The 22,694-nt window shown below is 37.2% G+C and overlaps 1 protein-coding gene across 5 annotated transcripts in view; it reads right to left on the reverse strand.

Moving 5' to 3' along the window:
- Positions 1-7,484: 7,484 nt before the first annotated feature.
- LOC101849615 (glucose-6-phosphate 1-dehydrogenase) overlaps positions 7,485-22,694 on the reverse strand; it is a 49,277-nt gene continuing 34,067 nt past the window's right edge. For all 5 annotated transcript variants that reach the window (XM_035969645.1, XM_035969648.1, XM_035969647.1 and 2 more), the window contains exon 13: positions 7,485-17,935. In XM_035969645.1, coding sequence (XP_035825538.1) covers positions 17,839-17,935 — 97 coding nt within the window. In that variant the 3' untranslated portion in view covers positions 7,485-17,838. The remainder of the gene's footprint in view (positions 17,936-22,694) is intronic.

The following is a 22,694-nucleotide window of genomic DNA, read 5'->3' on the forward strand; positions in this document are numbered from 1 at the left end:
TCTATAGATGGGGTAGTTGGGGAACACTGCGTGGGAATGCTCGGGTCGATTGTTTGAATTTAGAAGTTTTCAAGGTTGCTAATCTGTTCATACAGAGTCTTTCTTCAGAGACTTTAATTTCTTCTATGGGCAAATATTCTAGCAGAAGGAAATTTCCTGGACTTAAGAAAAGATAATACTTTATTGTCCCAGAGGGAAATTTTTCTTGGCTGTACAGGAGCCATAGAAACACATGCAGGTAAACATAGAAATTAAATTATATATTACTCTCATTAAAATTCAATGTGAAGAGAAAAGTAAAGCTGACAATAATGCACATATCACATCAAATGTATTTTTCAACCACATGCAGGAATTTATCACTTGACCTTTAGATGTTCGAAAGAGCTATACATATTGATGTTTATTCCAACAGTAGCTTTATACTAAATGGTAAGAAACTTCTTTTGTATCTTACTTTCTTTACTCTTAGTGGTATGTAACTAGCACTGGGTGATCTTACAATTTGTGTGGAAAGGGGGTGTGTAGTCTTAAGGAGCTGATGATACTCAAACTTGATGATACATAAAAATGCTTCTTCACACTATTATAATTGAGCTACTTTCAGTGATTTTTGAGGCAGTTTCTCTTATTCCATTTTTTTTTTCAATCTTTCAGAATTGTTTATTTTTTAAACTGGAAACAATGCCGAGTCCCCATTTTTTGGTTCTTTTTTTTTTTTTAAACCTTGTTATTATGAGAAATGTATAGAAATTCAGTATGTTTACAGCTTTCTAGATATAAGTATGTCACAAAGCCATATATCATTTTCAGGCAGTGTTATTTCCGTGCATGATTTGGGAAGTTTCTCAGAGTGGAGTGGATTCCTTTAGTAGAATCAAAAAGAAACGGAGAGATGTGTAGATACAGAGCGTCAGAATATCCTCGTAATACTCAAGGTTTTGATGAACCCAAGCTGGTTCCACTTTGTCATAGATCTGCCATGCTAACTGAACTGCACTATGTCATATGTTGTATAGACTCTGGAAAAACATACATTTGTATGAAAATGAATACTTGTACTTCTGGCTTTAGTGATTCCATCCCTGTCTACATGCTGTTGTGGTAACGTTTCTCCCAGTCCTGCTCCTCAGCGGTCAATTTAAGGTTACCATTTTCCTGTTGATGATTTCTGACGCAAAGAAAATTTTCAATGTTTTATTATGTGTATATTATATACAGCTTTATTTCACATCCAGATGTAAATTTATCTGACAGGCAATGAATAAAAGTCAGTCAAGGTAATGTCTCCAATATTCCATTAAATAATAGAAAAAAAGAACTGAAATGGAGCAGTACATATCCCTCCTGTATAATATGCTTCTCTTGAGATGGCCAATTTTGCGACTGACACCACTGTTTTTTTTACCTGATTCAACTGTTGTCAAACATTTCCCAGCACTAGCACAATGTGATATAAATAAAATAATTGCATTTCTACAACTCAAGGGTCAACTCAAAGCCGCCCTGGGATTGGATCCTGATTGTTATTTGTGGTGAAAGAAGAAAAATCTTCACAGCACGTAATATAGTACTCAAAGTTCCGTGTTTTATTTTTGTAATTCAGTTCAAGTGTATAGTGCTCTGTTCCTGGTGTAAGAGATCAGGATTTTTGCTGTTGGGCTCGACCCAGCAAGGAGTTATTATAGCAATAGCCATACTTTGTGAGTTTTCGCCATATTGTTATGCTGTGTTCTGATTTATTTTTTTTTAGGTTGCGTTGGGGAGTTTTTTCTGTGTGATGGTCAACTGATGAGTTGCTATGCAACTTGTATGAAATTCGAGAAATCTATCTAACTGTCTTGTGGTCTTATGAGGAAGCAGCATGTTTATAGATATATATATATTATATATATTTTTCCACTTTGGTTCCTTTGTCGTGTAGGTCATTGTAAGCCACTGTACTGATATCATCTTTGTGATCTTTGGAGTAAACCTAGTAAGCACTGTTCTGTTACAACAGCTGATGATATTTGTTCTGCGTCAGCCAACATTTTTCTGCACTTAGCGCAAAGTCACAAGGCATTTTAAGCATAAAACGTTCAGTGGTGAGAGGATACATTTTGCAGGCGTTAATTTTTTCCTTTTGTTTAATTGCTATATTTCTTCGCTTTTCTTTTTACCCCTTTGTTGTCCCTGTCTGCCTTACTTCTTTCCGAGGACTAACTATTATAGCTGTGTTGATATGCTTGTTTTTAGACAAACAAACAAATTAAAACTTATATTTCTGAAGAAGACTGTATCATCACACTGTGGCAGCATTGAATTCCCACTCCATAAACTGGTATTTGTACATTTCTTGTTCCTCTGACGGCTTTCTGACCGCTTGCATGTTCTGATACGTGGGTGGTTGGTGGGTGCTCTGTTGTGGTTTGCTTCTTCTTTCCTATCAAACATCTATCGTCTTTATCTCCCCTCCTTTTTTGTGTTTGTTACTGTCTTGTAAAACCTCTAATCTTCGGCACTTATATGACCTTATTGTGTTGCAAGTGCCGTAAAACTCTTAAGAAAACCCCCAAAAATGTTCTGATACTGAGTAACACTGTCACTGTCAGTGTGTGGATGTGTTTTTCTACTTTGACGTGGCACAGCAATAGTTGGGGTTTGAAGAGAGCTGCTCATACAATCTTATAAAGTGGGTGGTTGGCGGGTGCTCTGGTGTGGTTTGCGCCCTTCTTTTTTATGTTTGTTACTCTCTTGTAACACCTCTAATTTTCGGCACACTTAATATGACCTTATTGTGTTGCAAGTGCCGTAAAATATTTACCAAAACAAAAATCTTACCAAGCATTTTAGGTGTCACTATTAACAGTTCGTTCTTTGTGCTGCCCTCTTGCCCGCAATGACTTTTTTGAATCTCGGATGTTTCACTTCAGTCACTGCGTGTCTACTGTGTGGGTGCTTGAGAGGATGCTCTTGTTGGGTGTGCTAGCCTTATTTCTTTTCAGTGTTGCAATTTTTCTCTTTTTCTTTTGGTAATTTGCGGCCTTTGTCTTGCTGATTCTCTGTAAAACACAAATTGTGTCCACTCAATGGAATCATAATTTGTAGCGGTTAAGAGAGAGCTTGGTTGAGGCTTCCGGGAGACCTGAGTTTGATTCCCGGGTGGGGAGAACATTTTTATCGAGTATCTCAGTGTGTCTGCCGAGATGTTGTATATCTCTCAGCTCAGTTTGACCCTGACAGGCAGGGTTGGAAACCTGCCTCCTAAGTGATCTAAATTGTGTCAATGGGGATGTAAAAACACCTACTTTTTAAAATTTTAAATTTAAAAAAAATGTTTTAAAGGAGACTTCTGTCTGACTTTGCTAACAGACATTCATTGATAGCAACTGGGGTCTCTACTTGTGCAATGTTGCTTTATCCTTTCTCAGTACAGCGCAATATATACGACCTTTGTTTTGTTTGTGTTCTTCTCTTGAACTCAACAAACTCCCACTATATGTTACTCAGTTTCGCAAAATGTACCTTTACCTTTTGTAATTCTTTGTGTGCGCGTGTGTGTGTCTGTGTGTGTGTCTGTGTGTGTGTGTGTCTGTGTGTGTGTCTGTGTGTGTGTGTGTGTGTGTTATGGAGAAGGTACGTGGTCGTGGTGTCTTTAGGAACTGTCCTTTGAGTGTACTGTAGGCATTCCATCCTTCAGGAGGCTCCCTGTGACCTGATGATTAAAAATAGTTCCTTGTGACATATCCGGCGCATTCTGGATAATCTCGTCCTCAATGCTCTCTCAAAATTTGTAACATAATGCTCCATGCTGGTATAGTATAACTATAACAGTGAAATTTCATTTATTTGGTGTAAGAATATCTTTCTTTTTTTTTTGCGCACGAGTTGAATGCATATTCCAGCGTGGAGTTTTGGTGAGTTTCCTATTTTCTTGTCTTTGGAAATGATCCCCCCTAAGTTTTCAGTTGTGTTGGCTTTCCTCTGTTTGTGGCAGAGCTTGTTGTACTTACTGTTACTCCTGTGAGAACCGGTGGACATAAATCTTTTTCAACAGTGTAAATGTAGAAAAAGAGCAGAGGTGACAACTTTACCAAAGATAAATCGAATACCTTGTTTTTAGAATTTTTTTTTTTTAAAGTCTTTGTCCCTCCACTTTGTGCCTTCACTTATTTTACTTATTTGGTCTGCTTTAAAAAAAAAAAGAAAAAGATTTGGTATTGTCCTGGTTCAAAGTTGTTGTTGGTGGTGGTGGGGGGAGGGGGGGAACTCTCTGCTCTTTTTTCTTGTTTTCAGTGTTGTTTCTGTTATCCCAATCTGCTGCAGAAGAAATGTGGCCATTTTTGCTCTTGCTGTCACTCACTATAAATTGATAACTACGCTACCATTGAGGACAAGTGAGCTGGGGCTAGCTGCACTGTTAGTTAGGTGGTTTCATGTCCTTTCCCTTCATTGCCTGTGTCCGCCATTTCTGTGTTCTGACTCACTTCTGCCCAGTGTTTTTGCCTCAGGTTTCTCTCGTCTGTCTCCCCGACTCGCTAAAATACCCTGGAGATATTATTCATCATTGTGGGTGTATATATACATACAGTAGGATTTGTTTCACACAAAGCTGTTTAGCATGAAATTTCAGTTGCCATGAAAGGATTTCAAAGCCTTGGGGGGTGGGGGGGTGTTGGCTTTTATTATTTACATTACAGCCTCCCTTAACGCAAAGAAATTTTCTGGTCTATGAAGTTTGTGTTACCAGGGTTTTACTGTAGTGCATGTACGCCGGGAGTGTGTTTGGGTTGTTTCTTCTTTACAGACAATAATGTGTATGCTGTTTTAGACCACATTTTTTGGCCTGTGATGATGATGATGATGATGCATTTGACTAATTTAAATATTCGCCTGTCTATGCGTTCCCAAAAATGCCAGTTGCTGTGAGGTGCAAGGAGAAAATAACTGATGTTCTGCATTCTGTTAACTCATCTTGTCTCTCTTGCATACTCCCCCCTAAGTGACTTTTGCATGAACTGGAATGAGTGCAGTTTCTGAAATGGTCAGAGCTGAGGGAGTTAATGTATTGATAGTGTCTGTCACCAAATAGTTAACACCCAGGAACAATCTTCAGGAGACAGAAAAACTGTCCCATTATATTATCCTTTTCTTTCTATTGTTCGGTAGAATAGGATAGCTATTAACTATTAGTTTTTGCGCTTCAAGGGTAAAGTGTGAAACTAAGTTGACATATAATGTAGATTATGATGCTGTTTGATTAGATGCAGGATGTGTTTTGGGGAGAAAAAACAACAACTTTGGACTCTGCAGTTGGCACAGCAAGTGCCATCATCATTTGTTCAGGGTATCATCATTAGTTCAGGGTTTCCACAGAACTAATGCTCTCATGTCTATTTAACCCTGTTTGAAAGGATTGTCTGTGAAGGCCAGTTGCTCTCTATGGTTGAAGTTTGAAGTATGACATCATATGACGGTGTGGTGTTGTACATGAGATGCTCATTGCATTGTATATAAATTCCTTGATATATTATCCTTAAATATATATATATATATATATATATGCGCATGTAAATTCTATGTGGTGGATGGATTTATTTGTATAATTATGCATGCAAGCACTGTATTGAATGTGAAACACTTGGTGTGTACATATTAGATTAGATATAATGCTGTCGGTATCATGTGCCTGTATGTGTATGTGTGGATGGAAAGAATGAGTTGTTGTTGTCTCGGGTGAAGACAACAATGAAATATAACACTTGTACGTCTGTCGGACACAAACTAATGGGCAGTCCTCAGCTGAGCTGTCACTCTGCACTATGTTATTCCGTATTCAATAAACATGAGGAATTTGGCGTCTTGTCTCGGCTCCGGCTATATTTCTTTTCTTATCTGTGGGAGAATGGTTGGTGCTCAGCTCCTTTTATTTTTTATTCCTTTTTTTTCAGTGTTACTATTCTGCTGCCGGCTGACAAAGCGCCTTTTTAAAAAATTAACAGCAGTATCAAGAAAAGTAAGTTAACTGATCAGGCTATCGATTTAGCAAATGAAAGAATTTGGTGCCAAAAATGAAAAAAGGCGTTTTGTCAGCAGATGGCAGTTTTGTCCTAATCTGTTCCTGGATGACTAGCAGCATTTACTTTCCCTCTGTTGTTTCTGACTTTAATACTTTAAAGAAATAGGTTTAGTAGAGGTTTTACGGCGCTCGCAACTGCATAAGGTCATATGAGCGCCAAGGGGTGGATGTCAACAGAGAAGTCCTTACAGGGAATCAGACTTACTCTGCTCACCCCTCTAGCTTCAACAGCACAAGGTCTGCTTCGACTATCAAGGCACCCCAGAAATAGAGGGTCACAAGATTGTGACAAACATACAAAAGAAGTAGAGGAAAAATGACAATAGTAAGGATTAGCAAAGAAAAAGCAGCAGTTCCCTGTTGTAAATCAGGGACAGTTAGGAGTGACGATGAATCGGCCCATTTACAGTTCTTCTACTGTGCATGAACGAGAAATGTCCCCCCTTTGGGAATGGCATAAAGACACTTCAGTCAGTGGCACTGACTGTTTTACTTTTTCCCAGCACTTAATGACCATAATAGTTTCCATGTGTCTCTTTACTCGAACTCAGACAATGTAGCCATTTTTGTGTCGCCTCATCTCGGTGGCCTAGTGGTTAGGCTCTCGGACTCGCAACCGTAAGGTCGTGGGTTCGAATCCCGTCAGGGGCCTGACGTTGTGTCATTGAGAAAGGCACTTTACACGAATTTTCCTCACTTCACCCAGGTGGGAATGGGTACCCGGCTATAGACAGCGAAAGATCTTGTCAGTTTGTTAGTGTTTGAGCGCTTAATCGGCTGCTCGCACTGTATGCTTCCCGGGAAGCTGAGAATGTTTCGGAGTGGTCTATGGTCTGCTGGGGTAATAATATAGTGTAAAGCGCATAGAGCCTGCTGTTGAGCGGGGATATGAGCTATACAAATGCTATCTATTATCTATTATTATTATTATAATACCACTACTTTGCTCCGCTCTTCATTTCACTTTTGCTTTTGTTAACTGATGCTTTGAGTAAATAGATGGAAGCATATTGTAAGTGTGGAAGATTAAGGTGTTACTGGAGAGTAACATAACAAACACAAAAAAAGGAAGAGATAAGGATGATAGATGTTTTTGTTTTAGTAAGAGTTTTATGACACTTGCAACACAGTAAGGTCGTGTAAGTGTCGAAGATTAGAGGTATTACAAGAAAGTAACAAATACAAAATGTGACAAAAGAGGAGAGATGAGACAATAAATATTTGACAGGAAGAAAGAAGGAGCAAACTACAGCAGAGCTTCCGCAAACCAGCCCCTGTTTGAAATTCACAGGGAATGTCTGTTCAGTGGAAGGTTCCAAGTTGTTGAACACCCTGGGACCATGAGAACCAACTGACACAAAATCCCAATCACAGCTGAAATCAGGGATGAACATAGAAAAATAAATAACAATTAATGGAAAAATATTCTGTGTCAATATCTTTAATAAGAATACAATGTACTGTTTTAATAAATACATACATGACTTGTTGTTAAAAATGCCTCTAAGCCCTTTTGTCAGATATTTCATATAGTCGTGTCGCATTGCAGTCATCTCTGCATTCTTTCAGTATGCATTACCATTACAGGGCAAAATGTGAGCTAGAATATGAGCATATCTTCAGTGCAATTTGCTTCCGCGTATAGAGCATTCAGTTACTTTTGAGAAAATGTGAAAAAAACATTTTTATAAGTTTAATACGCGTTTTAGCCTCTTGATTTTAACAATTTATGTTTAAGTTGTCATGAATTATAACTGACTCAATTATAATTCATGACAACTTAAACATAACTTGTTTGATGCAAAGTAAAATGTGAAAGCTGATTTTTAAGATTGTGCTTAGGTCAAATGCCTTAAGACCAGAGTTTTCAAATTTTGTTCCATGGGCAGATAGCGAACTGCAGTGACGATATATTACATTTTCATTATGCCTATCATTTAGAACATTACATGGGTTAGAATGAATAACAAATAGGAAAACAAGAATTCCAAGAAATATTCCATAACATGTGTACACAAAAGATTAAATGTGGTCACACAATTCAATAATGAATAATCATATCATTTGGTTCCGAGACCAACTGATAATATCGTTTCCATATCTCACTTCAGTAGTGCATGTATGTTTGTAAATGTAGCAGAGGTCCAATCATTTCATAATAAAACCTACTGTGTATCTCAAAGACTGATCTAAAGCTGCTTAGTATTAATATAATAAAAATATAAACAAAGCACTTTTTAAACTGCATATATGAGGTCATGAACTTCCTCTAATGAGGTCATGTAAGAGTCTGAATAACATGAGAGAACTTTCAGGAAAAAACTGTTTCTCTTGTACTTGAATAGTCAAACCTCATTATACTGCCCCATGTTATACCGCCAGCCCTGCTTACAGCTAGGTTTTGCCAAAGGAACACCTATATATATATAAATTTAATATTTAAGTTTTCACATCGCCATCCCCCAAATGTTGTACTGTCCTTTTTAAACAAATGTAAATTTGAACTTAAGTAAAGTTCAGCAGGGTTTGACTTTGGGGAGAGAGAGGGAGAGGGAGAGAGACAGAAGACCCTTAGTTCTAATCTTAATACATATACATGAGAGAGAGAAAGCGAAGATTCTCAGCTCATGTACACTTAAATCACCAACAAAAATCCCCTTTCAAACGGATCACACAGCAGAATAATTTCCCTTGACTTTGGAAAGTTGGAGGAGAGGAACCCTGTTAAACCGCTAGATCCATTATTCCAACAACTTCATGCTCATCCCAAGTGTGGCAGTATAACAAGGTTTGACTGTATTAACCGTATAATAATAATAATATGCAAATCTGAACCAGATATCAGATATTAAAATAACTTTGTTATGTACTACAGAAATAAGATAACAGCATGCTACTAGTACTATGTACTAATGCCATAGCAAGAGATGTGAAGCCTAAAATTATCACAAGACTTTCATGTTTCAAAATGATAAAGTGATCTTTTAATTTCATACATTAACATAGTCACGTTGGCGCTCTCAGATAGAAACTTTCCATGCACTCCTATGGCTGTGGGTTGATTGTAAGCGAACATGGAAGCAGATAATAGAAAAATAACATTTTGAATTCCATAATAAAATCTTTTGTAATCAACAACCAGGAGTCAGGCCTGCATAAAATTCTGGCACCAAACGTTAGCCAAAGCCTGTTGTAGACTGAGGACATACTGCAGCTTAGAATAAATGGATGATGTTTCAAGTGAAATAAAACTGCAAACGAATTGCAAGAGGAGCTGAAAACAAACATCTCCCCTACATAATGAAAGCTGACAGGTAATATTCGTCTCGGTATATCAATACGTATTTTTTCAAAATCTATAACTTCTACAACTCGGTGTGTATTTTTCTACAACAAGATAAAACTACGAATAGAACAAACAACATACAAAAGCGGAGTGTCTTTTTCAACGGAAAAAACACACAATACCATCCTCACCTTCCACCATAGGCTCTTCACGCACACAAAAGTCTGTCCTATACAAAATACTGAACAATTAAACAATCACAACACAAATATTGTTGATGTTTAGAATCAACCACAGCCATCCATCCAATTGGAAACAAAATTTAATTCAGCTTCTGACACCATTGTACAGTCTTTGTATATATGAAAACACCCACAACACAGAACTTTTTCTTGAGTAAAAAAACTAAAACTATTTATTCTAAGAATGTGGCTTGAATATCACCTAGAAATGCCTTCGGGGGGGGGGCGGGGCAGAATTTCTCCAGTCATCCAAGAACACAAAGTTAGTAAACTTTCAAACTACACACAGCAGAAGTCATAACCCTTTCAATGAAGATTTTAAAAAAGTAGAGTTCTGAAGCAAGCCCTTTTAGCTGATCAAGACAACAGTTTCAGTACATGGGTCAATTGTACTTACCTGGAATATCTACTTCCACATGTATTCAATGATCTACTTTGTGGATATTTATTCGTTTGATGCCAAATGCTAGATTTTATTTACACCGACCCTCTCAAAGATTTTTGAAAATGATGATCCCCATAAAAGAATTTAACATGCACCAAAAAAGCGTGTTTGACAAATACAAGTAGTTTTCCTAGATAGTGGTAGCTGGTACAGTAGGGCCTACTGTAAAGGAAATATTTTAACAGTGGCAATGAAAACACCAGCACATCCACTCCAAATGATTTGTCTAAAATAAAAAAAACAATCAATTTTTCTATGACATGAACAGCATAACTTTGCTCCACTTGCTCCATTCACATTATTCACAGTACCAAAGATGGAAAAAATCAGTATAATGACATCGATGTATCAAAATTTAATTTGGCTAGATATATAAGTAGAGTGAATGACCCACCACGTGATCAAAATTCAGTGTCAATGTAGAAAAGAACCAGAGTTTAAAAAGAAAAAAGGCAAAAATAGATGACTGCTGCAAGGCACTTCAAATACGGGACAACTTGCCATGCGTGACTGCTCTTGCTTAAGATGATAAAAATCGCATTTCCACAAAGATGGCTACCAAAATGATGATCATATTGAGGAAAGCAAAGCACACAGTGACCGTGACAAGAAAGAAAAATTGGCTTTATGATAGAGAATGATGTTTCAACGTCTGGGTAGTAGGAGGGTCCGTATGGTCTGTGTGAGATACATTCCCGTAGAAACAACGAAATACTCAATCCCCCCAAAAATCTTCCTCACTCAAATAGGAATCGGGAATCTAATTCATATCTTCTGCATTAAAGGCAAGCAGGCCAACCTTTGGAATTAGACCACAAACATCAGTACAGGAATGCAGGATAGATGAAGGAAGAACAATTACTATTGTAGAAAAAAAAGCCTATCTGTGTTCTATCTTCCTCTAGTATTTCCTGAAACGGAAAGGCTAATGACAGCAATTATTTGTCATGGTGCTGCCATCCATAAAATGATCTCTAAGCCAGGCCTTGGCCGTAATGGAATGTGATCATTTTATAATTCCTCACTTCATTGTGCATGGCATCATTAAACAATTTTCGACAGCGCCCGGCCGTTAACCATAATTTTGACAATTCCTATCTTTAAAGGAAAAGTGCATTATAAAACCATAAATCAAGTTTTCTTCATGATCTCGACAGTGCAAAAATTGAGATAGGTCATATTGGCAGCACCTCGACGATGGGAAGCTCATTAGCTTTGTGTCTGTTGAGATCATACAAATTACAGCAGAGAACTTAACTTTTCAGTCAAACCATTCAATGACCTGGCAAGGGCTGAGGGGCTACTGAACATCATAAATTTAAAAAAATCCGTTGAGATTGAATAAAACTGAGTGAAAGTAAAAGGTGCAGGAGAGTGAAAGACACTTCTGTCAGAGTGCAAACTATAGAAAGGAATGAAAAAGACAAGTACAGAAAAGCATGGACTAGAGTACACACACTGAGCTGAGAGACTGAGACAAATATGTCACAAGGCATTAGAAGAAGATCTTTGAGGAACTGGGAAGTGGCTGAGGAATGAAAAGTTGATGACAGAAAAATTTAGAGGCAAAAAAAAAAAAAAAGGTTAATTAAGAGAAAAGTAAAAGACAGTGCCCGGCTGTTAAAGAAAAATATCTGCTATTCAGTGGCTAATTAGGGACATTAGAAGGTAAAAAGAATTACTGATAAGAAAAACAGAAATATCTCGTCTCTGCTCAAAATTAGTTCTAAGTTCTAAAGGATTCCATCTTGTTGTTCTATTGGAGAAATAAAATCTATATATATATATAAAGGAAAAGAAAGCAAAGTGATTTTAATAAATGCACTGGAAAAAGTAGTCAGATTCTAAACAGACATGAAGTGACTCTACATAGGCTCTGACAAAATTCTGCACAAATCAAATCAGAAGGGTATAAAAATGAGAGATCTACACTCAACAGAACAATAAAAGCAAAATAGAAGAGACGAAAAATTATCGACAATATCCTCGACAAGAATGATTACTGGAAAATATGTGCACAAGCAAAGAAAGACAACATGGAACAGTATAAAAAAAATAATGAACGAATTCATGAACAATTAAATATCAGAGTAAGAGAAACATTAATTCATCTGTTCTTTTTTTGTTGCAAAAGAGAAGCACTTCAATAAGATTCCATCATTTAGTGCTGTGAATTGTTAAATACACAAAGCTTTTTTTTCCAGATGGGACCTTTTTAACACTCCTTTATTATCATCATGATTTTTTAAAATTATTATAAGAATGTGGGCCCCAAGAGCATGGTACACGTATGTGTATATTATCTAAATGCACACTAAAGGTTTAAGAAAATAATGCCAAACCAGTTGAGTCTTAATTGACAGCAAGTCAATATCGGACCACAGCCACATTTTTACAGTAATATCAATGTGTACTAAAAAGTAGCAAAAGGAGCATCCACAAACCAGCCATTACGCTTGACCAAAGTAGTCAAAAGCAACAATAAATTATGGCAAAGAAAATAAGTAGAACCTACCCCTGGCACTCCCCAACTACTCATAAAACACATGTTTATAATAATGCCGTAACAAGCCACAAAATGTAAAAAATATACTTCGCAACACTAGAAAGTTGGTTAGAAGCATGCAGACAAAAGATGAACTGTCAAGCTCTGTTTAGAGAAACAAAACAAAGTTAAAATTACATAAATAATTATAATACTTTACGGTCTAGCAATCAAGAATAAACAAACATATTGGATTCCCCCCTTCACAGTCAAATGTTAATATCTTGAAATTGAGGTCACCGATCTTCTGTTGTTGCTGTCAGAATGTCAGAATACAACAGTGGGGGAAAAAAATAAGCAGTTACGTTAACAAAGTCCTGCCATACAAAACCGGTTTCTGATCACATTACATTGCAACAAAACAAGTATCACATGCAGACTGAAAAGATATTAAAAAAAAGTTCATACAAAAAAAAAAGCTCTGAAAATTCTGGAAAACAAGAAAAAACAAAAAAACAAAAACAAAAACCAAGCAGCCATATCTGTTGCATTAATCCAAATATGTCTCAGTTCATTTCCTGGAAAGCTGCTGATTCTATGAACAAAACTTTTAAAAAAATGAACCAAAGAAAACCATTAGCTTCTGAGTAAGTCTGTGTATGTAAAAACTAAATAATTTATATATATATATATATATTTATATAATACCATAGAAGTCTTGAATGTAAGTTGGGGTATACAAGGTCAAGCTAGTATGACAAACTAAATTACAACACTGTGACAATGACACAGGACAAAGACATAAACGGAGAGAACAACTTCTATCCCGGTTAATCTCTGCAGTATAATATGAACCGTACAAAAGCAAACTAGGCATACAATTATTCTCGATAAACTAAACTATGAGGTAAAATCTGTTGGACTCATTAAAATTTTCCACTTGTTATCATGCAGAATTTCCTGTTACATTGGTCCTTCCCACAAATGCTGGGCATTGTACCCGTCTGAGTTATATTTATCTTGCTTTTAAAAATTTCATCAGACAAATGCAAACATTTCAATTTGTGCACTGGAAGAGCTGAGTATACTTCTATCAAATTTACATTTCAGGACTTTGTGTGCCTTAACAACACAAAGAGCACAAAGAGAGTTTTCTATGGGTGCGACATGACACAACTACTCTTTCAAGTACAAAAGGGTTTACAACAATCTTTCATATCATGTAAAATGATATCATTTTCTTTCTCTCCAGGAGTGAAACTACTTGACGAATGATGACACAATCGTTTTTGAAGCCTAATATCATTGCAATTCCTTCGCAACTTCAAAGATAATACAAAAATTTTTCAAACCAAAAAATCCCCAACAATATGTCAACAGAAAAATGGTTCAGTTACATTTAATATGTGAAAGTAAACAATACACTTTCAGCGGCAAAAGGAATTTAAATTTCACTAATGTCATAAAATGCAAACCCCCCAAAAAGATTATGAAATAGTATTTGAGGTCAAGTTATTGGATGATTACTCAACCCTTCAGCACACAGGTCTATTTGAAGCACAACACTGACTCAATTAAGTAGTCCGAAAAAGGAATATTAGCAAGACAAAATGTTGTGGTGAGGCACAATATGAGCTTTACGCCCCAAATAAACAATGCAAGCTCATAATTTCAGGGGGACTTCCAACCGAAACCCAACATCCATCCCTGATAGGACTAAGCCAAATAGCTGACAGCACTGACAACTCCACAAATAGATCCCTAGTTCACACTTATCTGGATACACGCAGTCTACAATCCAGAACCTCAAACAAAACCATAAGATATCAAATGCTTTTGATGATGGTATTATAAGTCAAGAAACAATAGTACCTTCATTTTCTAAGTGTGCCGATTCTGATTATCAATCTAAGAACGAAAATCCAAAGCAAACAATAGGAAGGAAAGAAAGAGAAAAAAGTCAAAACAAATATGAATATACAACTCAAATGATAATTTTGATGGGAAGGTTAAGAATTTCTACTTCATACCGCATACACATAGTAGGCCTAAAAAGTACCAGAAGCTGACAAGAGAAGTGTAAACTGAGGAATGGAGAGAGTGACACAGAGAGAGAGAGAGAGAGAGAGAGAGAGAGTACTCTGTACAACAAACAGAATAAAGTTGCAAAATTCTGAAACAAGGACTTTTGTTTAACATAATGAGATATCCATACATCAAAAGCAACACTTGTGATTAGAGCAAACAAATAGGGAGCATGCACACACGTTCACACACATAAATATATATATATATCCACACCCATATATCCTAAACTTTAGCACTCAATCTTTCAGAGGGCACACACATCACGGTTCCTAAGCCATGACATGATGAAAAAGTAACATTGCATATTTGCTGCCAATCTTGAAAATTATGTCGATAATATTTCTAATGTTTCAAACAAACACAAGTTAACTTATTCAGCATTTCATTTGTAGATGCCTCAGATATTATGGAATTGACAGTGGAGTAAATTTTTCACGTAAAATTCGTATCAAACTAAAAACAGTTTCTTAGCTTTGCGTGGCCATAAAGTCAAAAAGTCTTAGAACAAGACACCAGGAAGACAATAGAAAGGAAGCAGCAGAAAAAAAACCTCACTGAAGTTAAAAATAAGAATTCTAGTCCTATAGCAGGAAGAGAGGCTTTATATGAACAGCAGAAAGGGCACAACATTATAAGAACAGAAAGAAAAAAAGAACATCGTCTATGGAAAAAACGTCTTTTGGAAGCAGGAAAAAAAAGCTTACATTTTACGTTTGATGACAGAAACTGTAAGCAAGAAAGTCCTGAAGACAAAGACAGTGCTAGGCTCTTGACTCTATCAGGGTACAAATTAAAAAACCCCCCACCCCTTTTCTTCTTCTTTTGGCTTCACTAAAGAAATAAAATTATATGTGATACCGTAATAGTCTAAAACTTTCCATTGATCAGATGAGTGCTTGCTCAAGTTGTGAAATAACTAGCTGAATTTTCTATGAAAAGAATGAGGAATAAAACGAAGTATAACATAGCATCAAACAGACTTTTACACTTGTAAACAAAATTGCTGGTAGTCTCAGACATATTAATGGCAAATTGGAATCAAACAAAGTATTATTTCCATTAAAATAACTAACAAATTTGACGCTAACCATATGTGCATGCAGCAGAGAAAACTTGCCATCACAAAAAACCCCAAAGACTTTTATCCCAATTTTGTTGAGTAGAACACAATTCCTCAAAAATATTAAATTCACAACAAGGAAAAACATATTATTTAGAAGCTGACTCATCACCTTTTTCACCGAGTGGTGCATTTGGAAATACAACAAGGGAATATATATGCAAACATGTAGTGAGGTTCACATTTTGCTTTACAAAAAAACCTGCAGTAGGCTTTTCATTTAACATCTTGTCAAAAACAAACATGGGACTCACTATACTCGATTGTCATCTTGAACTGAGAAAGAAGCAAGGATGTTCAGCAGGATTCGTTGAATTTTGAGCAATTACCATTCATCTGACAAAGTCCGTTGAGTAAACTGAAACAATTATTTCCCACCAAACTGTTAGAAGGAATCTGCTCGGAAAGAGAAAAAAACGAAGGCCTAAAAGAACTTTCGGGAGGGACTTAGATTCTGACCTAGAGCAGATGGGATTCAGCCAGACAGAGGTTGAGACTATAGCTCAGGACAGAAGTACATCAAGAGCTCTTGTTGGTGGCTTATTCGTCGATGAGAAAGGCTGATGATGATGATGGTGATGATGATGACAGGGTTCAGATAAATGGGAAACATGTTAGCAACTGTACAGCAGTGTTGCACCTTTCAATGAAGTGGTAAATGGTGCCCACCTAGGGGGCAGTACATCAAACCCTTCAGACTGTCATGGGCGAGAAGAAATGAGGGGCTGAGATGCAAAACCTGCTACATCCATTTTAGCACTTTTGAAAAAAATCAGCTTTTTTTAATGCTGCTATACGCACGAACACGCATAAAAAGACAAGTTTTTGGTGGTTTTTAGGAAGTATGCCATGGGTTTTGGCTGAAAACACTTTGAGTATTTGACAGCCACAGAAAATGCGCAGAAAATGTGCATTTATAAGCAAAAAATCTCGATTTTTTTTCCCAGCTTAGCGGGTTTTGCATCTCGCCCCCTTAAATGACAGGGCTGGCCATTGACGCCATTCCCATTGAAGGTCAGCAAGCCATGCATATATTTGTTCAATCATACAGAACCTCAAAATTTCCATTCCAAAATGCAACAGTAATTATGTCACCCATATCAGTCAGTGTAAAAAAATCAATCTCTGGGATATAAAGAGGGACAAAAATCCTCTCTGATACAAAACAATGGAAAAAAAAAAACATTTCGAAAAACAAAAATATAATTACCAGTGTAATTCGTATCATAAAAAAAACCTCAGTAACAAATTTGATCAGTTACAAACATGAACAGCCAACAAAGTCAACATACATAAATGAGCTGTCACCATAGATCAGGGGTCTCAAACTCACAGCCATGGGGCCAACTGAGCCCCCGCAAGACGTTATTTCACGTTCCCTACTTGACGTTAAAGTTTAGTGTTAAGAAGAGAGGTGGGGCGGGTGGGCTACACCTGAAGGCTAACTCACTTATTAGTGGATCAAATTTTACCAAATTTCACAAATATAACAAGCATAGTGAGGAGTCTTAAAATCCGCAAAAAAAATTTGAGAAAAATGTTTCAATGTCATGGAGACAGCCGCCATATATTAGATTTTGATGACATGTCTTATGCGATGAATACTACACTTATTTTTCATTGAAATAGGTTGTTATTTTGCATGCATATTAACAGAAAAGAGATCTACAAATTTGTCTTTTGAATATTTCCTAAAAGAATAGGAAAATTTGTAATACATTTTTTTCCTGAGGTAGTATTTAAGTTTGCAAAAAATCTGTGAAAATCCACACTCCATACACCACTAGGTCTCTTACAGCAAGGAGTAATCAAGAGAAGCTTGCCTATGTTGGAAGAATTGTTCATGTTCTAAACTGCTATGAACAAAGATGGAGAAGTTTTAAAAGAAAATACCTGAAACTTTTATTTCGTGAAATGCTTGATGTGGCCCAAGCTGCTCATCCGGACTCTCACCTCTAGCAGTCCTGAGGGTGATTTGAGTTTGAGTCCCCTGCCAGCCATAGATGACTGAGTGGTCAACATTTTTGAAAACAGAAACATAACAAAAATCCTGCTGGAGAAGCCACCTGTGGAGACCGCATGCAGTCAGAATGTCCTCAAGGTCAGACCTCTCACATCTTGGAGGAGTTAGAGTGTGGCCACTTGTACGTTCCAGAGTAAGTGAAGTTGAACTTCTTAAAAAACTCATCACTTTCGGGGGGTCCTCGGCTGGGAAAGGGAAAAAAAAGCAACATTTAAAAAAAGACATAAATTTGTAAATTATATGAGTTATGAAACAAGGTCTCACAAAACTTTAGGCACTTTAAGGCCATTTAGTTATTTTAGTTTTAGTTAGAGTTTAAAAGCACCTGCATCACAATTAGGTCATGTAAGTGGCAAAGATTAGAGGTGTTTCTAGAAAGTAACATACAAAGAAAGAAAGAGGAGAGGTAAAGTCGATAGATGCTTATTTGGAAGGAAGTAGTAAATGACACCAGCGCACTCGCACACCACCCACAATTAGGCCGTTAACACTTTGCTGTCACATCTCGCCGATGGACAAGAACGCTGTACTTCTGCTCTCGCCACAAAACGTTGATCGGCGATGTTTACCACCCAGTTTCTTTGGATTTCCCCCAAAATGCTTGTGATGGCCAAGTGTTGAGGAAGCAATATTAGAAAGAAATGGAAGGAGCAGGCCACCCTAGAACATGGGTCAACAATTTCCCCTTTTCTGTTGAGCTGAGGTATAAATATAACAACAAGTGTAAACTAACCATGACATTGAGATAGTGTGGGGTTTTTGTCCCTTTGTTTGTTCACAGTGTAAAGTTCTCAAATAGGAATGACCTCTGTGAACTAATGTCCTTCATCCACAGCTCTGAGCCAAGTGGATGCGCAGATGAAATGGTATAGGTGCAACATCCCTATCAACACTAGTACGTTATTTAAGAGACGGGACCTCAGAGTTTAAAGTTTATCTCTGAAAGGACAGAGCCAAATAGGAATTTCATGTAAAGTGCCTCTGCCACGGACACAACATCGGACCGAGCAGAGGCTCGAACCACTGGACCCGCCATCTCATGATTACACGTCCGATAACCTAGCCACTAGACTTCTGATGCCACCTGAGCAACTGACAAAGCCCCTCCAACAAAACAAGTATTTAACCCTTACACCACCGGCCTATTTTAATTTTAAGTCCTCACTTCTCTCAGGCCCTGCCAGTGCTGATTGTGCCTGCATTTTTTTGTAGACATTAAAAGAATTTCAATACTACTTTTGTTTTAGGAGATAACACAAAGAATATTTTCCGCAGACAATATTGGATGGTTTTCTGTAAAATCATCTGACTGGGTACTTTTTAGTTTTAGTAAAAGTTTTACGGCACTAGCAACATGAAAAGGTCATATAAGTGTCGAAGATGCAGGATGAAATCTAACGACTCCAACTGAGCCCCAAATAATATAAAATCTTCTTGAACACAGTAACTGAGCCAAGAGCATACTCCAATGTTCCATTGATAGAGAGTGAGTCAACATACACTGCCACTGTCACTGTGAACTGAGGTTTGATAACTTCACTAAATTAACCGGCGTTGATGGGGTTTAGTGGCTAGGCTGTCCAGTTTGACACAGAAAGGTTAACCCCCTCAAGGGCCTGACGTTGTGTCCTTAGACAAAGCACATTACACAAATTTTCCTCACTTCACTCAGGTGAGAAAGTATATCCCACCATAGACGGCAAAAGATCTTGTTGGTTCGTTAGTGTTTGAGCGTTTAATTGGTTGTTTGCACTCTATGCTTTCTGGAAAACTGAGAATGTTTAAGAGTGTTTTAGGGTCAGCTGGGGTAATAATAATTGTAAAGTGCATAGAGCATGCTGCAGAGCATGGATATGTGCTACATAAATGATCAGAAAATAATATTAACCAGCCTTGGAAAAATCATTCAGCAAAGGAAAGTGCCAAGAATATATACTAAAAAGGAGAGGTAGATGATAAAAATGACAGGACAAAGCATTAAATAATAAATGGGAGAAATTTTTAGTCATTTCAAGGGACTACATAAATTCAAAGTAGCTGGCAGGGTCTTTGTTTGAGTTAAGTAAAGAGAAGCACATCGACATGATGTTGGTCATTTGTGCTTGGAAAGAGTAAGACAGACAGACAGAAACAACAGAGGGAAAGTAAAGGAGGTAAGACCTACCAGTGGTGCCCTCCAACAACTAGCGGCAGAGTCTTTGTTTAGTCATAGTTTATAGTGAGTAAACAAAACAACCACTAAATTTTGCCCAAAGTAGTGACAGGATATCTACATCACTTAGAAGAATAAAAATTCTTGTAAAAAAATGTTAGGTGTCATTTTTACGCCCACTCCACCACAATTTATATAATTTAGTCTGCCCCTGTGGTTTTATGCACCCCGCATAATTTAGCAAAATTTGATCATTTTATTGCATAATTTCTGATTATTTCCCTTCATCATTCTTTGTTAAAATTGACAGAATCGCATAGTTTCATATTTTTGGGCTCATTTTGCATAATTTCAGAATTTTTCTTGCATAAAATGACAGGGACAGTTTAGTAGGTGGGCTTTTACATTGCATGTCAAAGCTAACCCCTGAGCTGAGGAAAGGAATACAATGTCCAATGGGAAATACAGAGATACTTGATAATATGATAATAGGTTCTCCCCACTTGGTAATCAAGTTCAGGTCTTTCGCACGCAATAACAAAGTGCCTATCCACTCCATCACAGATGCTCGTACACTTAGAAGCAGAAGCAGCAGTGTAGTTCAGAGTGGCCACCAATCACGTACAAAAAAGAAAACTACAACCACAGAGATATTTTAGATTAAAGGTTGATCGCTGAAGAAGCAGTGATAAATATCTATAAAAGCAAAGTGATGAATCATTGCCATGAATACCTATCCAAGACTCTGAAGTTATGAACTCCTCAATTACTCTCAACCAGTCGAAGTTTTGAAGCTCGTTGTAACTTGAAACATTTTTTTTTTTCAGTGTCATGTCATTATAAACAGGAAAACCCCACTTTCAGAATTGCCAAAATCAACTGATCATGGAAAACTGTTTCAAAATCCAAATGATGGCAAGAAAAAGTGTGAAGTGATGACAACAATATCAGGACTGGTGTTAAGTGAAGAATATAAGCAGAGGACTGAGAACCACAGACAAGCAAAATTTTTCTTCTTTCATGAAGAATATCTCATGCTCAGTCCCAATTTAATGTACTAAAATCTGTTCCCATTTCCCATCTCCAAGAATACACCCTGGGGCAAGTCAGTAAACACATACACAAAAGCACGCATGCACACGCACACAGCACATAGACACACACACTCACATACAGACACAGACATACAAACACACACACACCCAACTAATGACATATCTATCTATCTATCTATCTATTCTCACACATGCACACAATAAATCGAGACACACGAATGAGAATCATCTCACTACTTTATTCAAAAATGTTAATAACAAAACAGTTGTAAGACAAAAGAACATTCTAGATCTTTAACACTTGTAAACAAAAACAAAACACCATAAAAAGCTACTTGTACATGGCAACAGGAAAAAGTATAAACCTGAAAAAGTATAAATCTGAAACAAGTAATTGTATAATCTTTCTGCCCAAGAAAAGGAAAACTGGTATTGCCACTTTCTCGTTAGCAAGCACACACACAACGGTGACAAAAATAACAAAAATAAGAGCACAGTTGTACATTGACATATTGCATCTCATTACAGATGATTGACTCCAAGCCCAGGAGCAGGAAGGATATTATGCTGGAGAATGTATTATGAGGAACTACAGGCATTACATAAGGCTTCTTTGCTTTGTTATGTTTTATTTGAGTAAAGAGAAGCATATTGACGCAATAATGGTCATTTTGTCATTGCCTCAAACCTATTTTGTCCAAAGTGCACTCTCTACTCAAGTACACTTTGGACAAAAATAGTTCTGAGGTGATGCTGTGCTAGGAAAAAGTAAGAGAGACAGACAGAGAGAAACAATAGAAGGAAAGTAAAGAAGTAGGACCTACCAGTGGCACCCTTCAACCACCTGCATTGATTTGCTATGGAGTAGCAGGTTACGAGCATTTGGTGTCATCGGGACCAGACCCTATTTCACCATGACAAGACAAGTAGTAATCTTAACGCTGAAAAGAAGCAGAAAGCACAGAATACACAAGAAAGGAAACCAACTTCCTGCTTTTACCTATGGTTGAGCTGGATTTTAGAGCTGAAGAAACCTGAAGCACATAGGCACAACTAGAAAAAAAAAGCAGGTTTTTACACTGTCAGCGGCACCATTTAGCTAATTTAGGAAGCAGGCTTTGACATGCCCAGACGCTCAATAAAAATTCCCCCCCCCCCCCCTGCAGGAATTAAACTTGGATCTTCAGAGTACAATGGCAAAGCATTTAACCACTACACTATTGACTTTGTCATTGGCACAATGATACTTATGGATATTGACATGACAAATAAAAGCAGTGACAAAGGAGGCACAGTTTATTTTTATGCTGGGATGAGTTGGTTGTTTTATGGCACTATTGAAATCATGGGTCAAGTAATAGCCTGGAGGAAGAAGGGACATAACATTTAGCAATAGCATGGATGACAGTCTGCCCATCCCACCATGTTTTGAATCATGACTGGTGAGGAGGAGAGGATATCACCCACGAATAATTCGAACCCCCCCCCCCCCCCCCCCCAGAAAGTGTTAGGGCAGTAAGACTGGTAGGCACTGAAAATGGAAAAGAAAAAGAGTAGACAACATCAGATCAGAGCTTCCTCTCCCTTAGAGAAAAATCCAACACATTTGTTGAATTCAGAAGTATGGCTTCAAGAATTTATGCGTGACAATTGGAAAAAGATAGCTGTGAACTTTGGCATTCTTTGGTACACATAAAAAGTTTTAAAAGCATTTAGGTTAATAGTTATGATTGTGCA

The sequence above is a fragment of the Aplysia californica genome, unplaced genomic scaffold, assembly GCF_000002075.1.
Source record: "Aplysia californica isolate F4 #8 unplaced genomic scaffold, AplCal3.0 scaffold00164, whole genome shotgun sequence".
Classification (NCBI taxonomy): domain Eukaryota; kingdom Metazoa; phylum Mollusca; class Gastropoda; order Aplysiida; family Aplysiidae; genus Aplysia; species Aplysia californica.